Source organism: Panthera pardus, unplaced genomic scaffold, assembly GCF_024362965.1.
Source record: "Panthera pardus isolate Hobbes unplaced genomic scaffold, ASM2436296v1 HiC_scaffold_12, whole genome shotgun sequence".
NCBI lineage: Eukaryota > Metazoa > Chordata > Mammalia > Carnivora > Felidae > Panthera > Panthera pardus.
The window spans coordinates 11,638,582-11,645,775 of NW_026526677.1; the positions used below are offsets into that span (position 1 = coordinate 11,638,582).

General features: G+C 40.6%; 1 protein-coding gene across 1 annotated transcript; it reads right to left on the reverse strand.

Annotated features, from left to right (window-relative positions):
- Positions 1 to 1,144: 1,144 nt before the first annotated feature.
- LOC109246971 (olfactory receptor 4D11) lies at positions 1,145 to 4,958 on the reverse strand. The gene is made up of 2 exons (XM_019415327.2): positions 4,059 to 4,958; positions 1,145 to 1,162 (listed from the first exon to the last, which is right to left on the reverse strand). Exons 1-2 carry the CDS (start codon positions 4,956 to 4,958, stop codon positions 1,145 to 1,147), a joined length of 918 nt encoding a protein of 305 aa, XP_019270872.2.
- Between the last annotated feature and the right edge of the window lie 2,236 nt (positions 4,959 to 7,194).

Below are 7,194 nucleotides of genomic sequence, written 5' to 3' on the forward strand. Positions count from 1 at the left end.
GGGAAATGGACAAAGAAATACAATCTTATGTGTCTTTGCAAGGTCAAAATACAGATCATAAGAATTTCTTAAAAATCACTCCCAAGGTGGGGCACCTGGGTGGCTCTGCTGGTGAAGCATCTGACTTCGGCTCAGGTCATGATCTCATAGTTCGTGAGTTCGAGCCCTGCATTGGGCTCTGTGCTGACAGCTTGGATCCTGCAGCCTGCTTCAGATTCTGTGTCTCCATCTCTCTCTCTGCCCCTCTCTCACTCATGCTCTTCCTCTCTCTCAAAAATAAATAAACATTAAAAAGAAATCACCCCCAAGGAGACCTCTTCCTTTGGAAACAAGCTTGTCAAGCTTGGACAGAGCCTACAGCCTGAGGGCTACCCTCACATCCCAGCTTCCCACTGAGCAAATGCTGTGCATTCTCTACGTGGAATGGAATTTCTCATGTCACAGTTTTCTCTTTCCCAATATTGAAAGGCCTCTATCCTTAACTGAATCCCTAAAAATTTTAGGAGCATGATTCATGCTCATCAGCACATAAGGGCACAGATAAACAAGCTAACCATTAAAACATCTTACTCAAAGCCCCCATACTTCCATTCCCAGCCAAGAAACATATACTAAATTCAGGAATTGTTGTCTTGGTGTATTTTTCCAAGGCAGTCACCCTCCTGAGAGCTGGGATATTAGCACCATCTCACTTTCAAAACACTTTGAATCTCGACATCTCACCAAGTAGAATACATCACATCCCTGAAGCCAACTGACCTTCTTGTATTCTGTAATCCTTACTTCCTCTTTTGTGAAAAACCACCACTTTCATTTGCTTGATTAGAGTTATGGTTTCAATAGGAACATTCTAGACACTTGTGGCATTTCTGAAAAATCAACACTAACAGCTTTCCAGTTTCAGAAGATTCACACATACCAACACTATCCGACTTCAGTCTCCAAATGGGAAATTGATCTTCTTATGAAGCTCCGGCTACATCTGACAGGAAGTACGTTCTGGGGAAATACTGTGTTTAGTGGAAAGCCAACCTCAAGGTTAGTGATTTTGTTACTTTCTTTCTGCAGGTGGGAGAAGGAAGCTTCAGGGAATCACATCCAACTGACTCCTCCACTTTGCCCTATAGTGCCTCGGCCATCTCAATTAGTCCCTCAGCCACAAGCCAAATATAGGAATGAGCAAAGGGAATACTGTTGGGTATGTGCAGGGAAGCTGAGTGGCCAATTCAGCGGAGTTCCTATGAGACTCCCTCATCTCCTCTCTGCCCCATCTCACACATAATGCAGAGGTCCCAATGCACATTCAGGACACAAGCTTTTCTCTGGAGGAAGTATATGAGACAGTGCATTATCTCCCTTGGCTCAAGAAGAAAGAGTTGTGTTCAACGACACCAAGAACTATGCAGTCTTCCTCGTGACCAAAGTCAATTTGCTTGCAATCAGCTGGGAAATGAAACTTAAGTAAAAGAGTACCAATGGAAAAAATCAAAGCTCTGTGGCTACTGATAGGGCAGCTCTCAGAGACTGGACAGTGTAGATTTATCTGTGCAATTTCTGTTTAATGCAATAGGTACATTGTCCCTCTGCAATTACTTTAATCTACTACATCTCTGAGATCCACAGTTCACTTAGGACCTAGGAGCATAGCACAGTGACAGTTCTTGATATTCATCAATTTAATTATTTTGGAGTTATTTTATGTTATTAGGTTCACAGGTACCCAGAGATGTTTATCATTAAAACGTTTGATTCAGGGAGTGGTGCAGGAAAGGGTAATTTGAAAGCTCTATGTATGCCCAGAGTCTGTTAAATTTCCTATGGCTGTTAACAGCAGAACTGCAAAAATAATAAAAGCTTATTTAAATGGAAAAAATGCAGCCCACCCACATTGTGATTTTATGTCATCCATATAAATGATGTATGTTTGTGTAATCAGATGTATTGCTTTTCCCTTCCCCTGAATTATTGATCAGGTTATGTTGTATGTTTATTTAGAGATGGTTGAGGAAGTGTCAGGAGCCATGTTGCGGAAGAGGTTTCTGGGTTCTCGACCTTTGGGATTATGCTCCAGTGATACAATGATTCACACCCCATATATCTTCGGTGCCATCCAGTTCTGACATAGTAGTAAAAATATGAGATACGAAGGAAAGGATAGAACACATTTGCATGAAATGGACCATAAAGTGGCTTGTGGTGTGCATTTTTTATAGGCAATTTCATAAAGAAAGGCCTAAGGACTCAAGACCAAAACTATACAAGTAATGTAGCGGGACTCTATGAATGGTGACTTAAGTGTGAATTATTCTTATAATTTTCATGCTAGAGGAAGTAGGTTAATACTGTAAAAAGTTAGAATTGATTGATCAAGTGACAGGAAATCAAGTGACAGGAAATTGATCAAGTGATCAAATGATTGAGCCAGTCAGTTGATGAGTGATTATGAGGCCAGCCCAGATCCAATGACAGATATAACTGAAGTTCATCCTCAATACTCACTACCCTTTGGCTAACTTTACTTGGGCTCTCTTCTAGCCTACTGAGTCTGTCTGACTTTTTTGTCTGACCCCTTATATCACCTTCACAGCTAGGGTTTATCTTTGACTCATTACCTTCTTTTGGTATGAAACTCTCCTGTGCTGTATCTCATCAGCTATAGGATGTCTCTTTGACCTGAATGAATGGCAAGCAAATCCATTGTCATGTTTTAATGACAGAACACTAGAAATTTTAAGATGATAGATGCTTTGAATTCAGTGTACATTACTTTGCTTTTTATCCCATCAGGTTTTTTTCCTTGATAATTAGGAATATGGGCCATATTGGAGAAGAGTGCAATAGGCTCATGGGGGACCGAATGTGTGTTAGGCAGAGCAGTAAGGGTGATATTGAAAATGACATTTGTCTTGCACTGAACATTTACTATCTGCTGGGGATTGTGTGTTTCACATATACCATTTCCCTTTAACTATATCAATGACTCCATGAAATGGACATTATAAATATCTTTGCATGAATGAACTATATGTAACCTGAAGAGAAATAAAATAACTTGCTCAAGGTCACACAGCTGGTAGATGGCAGAGGTCACAAGGCTTTACTTTTTTACTTTATTTCTTTCCCATGCTCTCCCAGATAAAACACTAGCCTATACCACATCTTCCCAAACATCAACAGATTGAAAAACAGACTGATTAGAATTTTACTTTCTTGAACACCTCCTCTCTTCCTCTTTGGTGGGAAGAATGTAAATCCTTAATGGTGAAGCCAATGAGACTGGAATCGGTTCTTAAATAATGAGAATGGGTTGCTCTTCGTATAGGATTAATGAGGTTCTGCTTTTGTCTAAACTTATCATGAGAATGTGCATCTGGCTTGTCTGGCTCTGCATGTGATAAATCCTTTTAGGCCCAAGTTTCTTCATTCCTGATAGGAATCCAGTAGGACAACCATTACGTACTACTATTGAGGTTCTCAGTGGTCACATCCCCATATGGAGTTTAAGGTGAGAAAATTCCCTAATCTGTGTAGGACATATGCACCCATATGTGTGTACTACAGGGGCACGGATCATAAGATCTTTCTTAGAACAGGATTGCAGTTTGGTGTAGACAGTTCTGGTAATGTAACACATTGCCTTCTTATGGCAGAAGGACAATAGATTAGGTATCTGAAGACTTTTCTCTGCAATTCACTTGATATAAGATTTTGAGCAAATCAGTCATATCTAGACTTCTATTAACTTGCCTGTTGAAAAAGGTGTTAGATTCAATCTATGTCTTTACCTGCCATATAGTTGTCCTTGAATTTCTATTCAAGGACATCAATCAGCTCAGTCCTATAATACTAGTTATCTGCATGCTCACCAGAAACTTAAGTTATCAGTAACCTATTAAATAGGAAAATAAATTGCTATCTAGTAAGTATAGTTGGTTTATTGACAATGTATTTGGGTATATAAATATGACTTTATGGAAAAAATAAAGGAGTCCTTGGTGATGAAGAGGTTGGAGATACTTACACTATTCCATTACAAAAGGCATGAGTCTTCTCCTCAGTCTCCTCATGGTTGACTTCATCTCCTGGTTCCTCAGGGTGTAGATCAATGGATTCAGCAGTGGGGAGATGACAGTGAAGGTGACAGAGATGGCTTTATCAGTGGGGAGGGCAGTGAAGGGCCGGGCGTAGACGTAGATGCAGGGCACAAAATGCAGGGTCACCACAGTGATGTGGGAGGTGCAGGTGGAGATGGCTTTCCTCCTTCCCTCCCCTCCCTGAGACCTTAGCATTGTCAAGATGACTGTGTAAGATGCAAGCAGGAAAATAAACCACAGGGTAGTGACTAAACCATTGTTGGAAATCATCAGGAGTTCAAGTACAAAGGTGTCTGTACAGGCGAGTTTGAGGACCTGGGGGACGTCGCAGTAGAAGCCATCAACAACATTGGGTCCACAGAAGGGGAGGGGCAGCAACAGGGAAATCTGCACGATGGAGTGGACAAAGCCCCCCACCCAGGAGGCCACGATGAGGGCAGTGCATCGCCCCCTGCTCATGATGGTCACGTAGTGCAGGGGCTTGGAGATGGCTATGTAGCGGTCAAAGGCCATGACAGAGAGAGAAAAAATATCTGCCCCCCCGAGGAGGTGGAAGAAGAAGATCTGAGTGATGCAACCATTGAAGGAGATGGTCTTCGTCCTTGACAGGAGGTCTACGAGGACCTTGGGAGCGGTGATGGAGGAGAAGCAGATGTCCAAGACGGAGAGATTGCGGAGCAGGAAGTACATGGGCGTGTGAAGGGGGGACTCGCAGGTCACAGTGACCATGATGAGGAGGTTTCCCAGAAGAGTTGTCACGTATACCAAGCACAAAGAAAGAAATAGGACCAAACTCAGGTTTTGGGACTGAGTAAGTCCCATAAATATAAATTCTTTTACCCTTGTGTTATTTCCCAACTCCATTGAATCATGTTTCCTCTTCTTTGTGCAGCTTGGGAAAAATGAAAAGTATTATCACAGAAAGTGTTCACTCTCCCTTAACATATCAGGTTTAAAGAGTTAGGTATTAGGACTGAAAACTAGGGAGCTGCTGTTAACACATGAAGGGCTGTTCTGAAATTATTGCTAGTGTGTGGGAAATGACATCTGATTAATACAAACATGCATATAATTATTCTTCTGTAAATTATAAATATTTTAGATGTGACATAAAAATAAGTATAGAAGTTCTGCATGTTCAAGATAAACAGGTAGATGTGAAATGTTCAGGAAGGGACTCTTGGAGCATGAGGGATAAAAAAATGGAGTCAATTTGGTGTGTGGGAAAGGCAATGTGTTTAGTTTCTTTTCCAGATTGCATGCTCCACGTAAATGTTTAAAAAAAAATTTTTTTTTTTAATTTTAGAGAGAGAGAGAGAGCACATGAGCAGGGGAGAGGGGCAGAGGGAGAGAGAGAGAGGGAGAGAATTCCCAAGCAGGCTCCATGCTCAGCACAGAACCCAACATGGGGCTCCATCCCATGACTCTGGGATCATGACCTGAGCCAAAATCAAGAGTTGGAGGCTCAACCGACTGAAACACCCAGGTGCCCCTGCATGTTCCATTTAAATGATTTAAGAACCACTATCTGCAAAATGGTTCTCTTTGGACTGAACTCCACAGAAACACTCCTCCCTTTTTTATTTATTTTTTTATCTTATTTTTTATTTTTTTTTAATGCTTTTATTTATTTTTGAGACAGAGAGAGACAGAGCATGAGCAGGGAAGGGGCAGAGAGAGAGGGAGACACAGAATCTGAAGGAGGCTCCAGGCTCTGAGCTGTCAGCACAGAGCCTGATGCAGGGCTTGAACTCACAGACTTGCTCGAACTCACAGACTGTGAGATCATGACCTGAGCTGAAGTCAGAGGCTTAACCAACTGAGCCACCCAGGCGCCACTCTCCCTTTTTTAAATCAAATTTAGGTGCGCCTGGGTGGCTCAGTCGGTTGATCACTGACTCTTGATTTTGGCTCAGTCATGATCTCACGGTTCATGGGTTCAAGCTCCAAGTTGGGCTCTGCACTGACAGCATGGAGCCTGATTGGGATTCTCTCTCTCCCTATCTCTTTGCCCCTCCCATGCTCTCTTTCTCTCTCTCACCCTCTGTCTCAAAATAAATAAACAAATAAATTGCAAATTTAATTATATGAAAAATAAAAAAAATGAAGGTCATGAAGTTCTTCTCAGTGGTCTATTCTCACTTAACAAGACTTCTTTACTTCTACCTTTATTTTACACTACTTTAGGTACCAAAATCCGTGTGTGATGAATAGCTCCTCAGCTATGGAAATGAAGGTGTAACTCAGAGTTTCTCTTCTGACCATTGTTCTACTTTGTTTCTTAAAAATTATTATTATTTTTTTATAGAGCTATCATTGATATACAATAGGCTCATGTATTTGAAGTGTATACTTTGATGTTTGGACATAACCATATACCCAAGGAAATCACTATATTTAAGATAGTTACCATATCTGTCACTCCAAAAGTGTTCTTGTTACATGACCCTTTGTTGTATGTCCTCTTTGCCCCTCTTTCTTCAGGCAGCCACTGATCTGCTCTCTGTCAGTATATATTAGTTTGTATTTTCTAGAATTTTCTATACATTGAATCCTATAACATAGACTGGTTTTTTTTTTCCACTCATAAAATTTATCCATAAGTTTGTGTGTGCCAATATTTTTTTTCCATTTAGTTGTATGGATATACCACAGTGTGTTTATCCATTCACTTGATGAACAATTTGGGTTGTTTCTGGTTTTTTGGCTATTACATATTAAAGCTGCTATAAATAATCATGTACACGTCTTTGTGTGGACATATGTTTTCACTTCTCTTGGGTAAGTACCTAGGAGTATAATGTTTGTAACTTTTAAAATTCAATAATAAGAAAACCAATATCCTAAATAAAACACAAAGGGACAAACGGTTTGAAAAGACACTTCAACAGGAGGACATAGGAATAACAAATAAACACATGAAAAGATGCTAGCATCATTTACCACTGGGGAAATGTCAATTAAAATCAGAGTACACACCTATTAGAATGACCAATATAAAAAAGACAAATATATCAAGAATAGGCAGGGGCACCTGGATGGCTCAGTAGATTAAGCATCCAGGTCTTGATTTTGGCTCAAATCATGATCTCACGGTTCA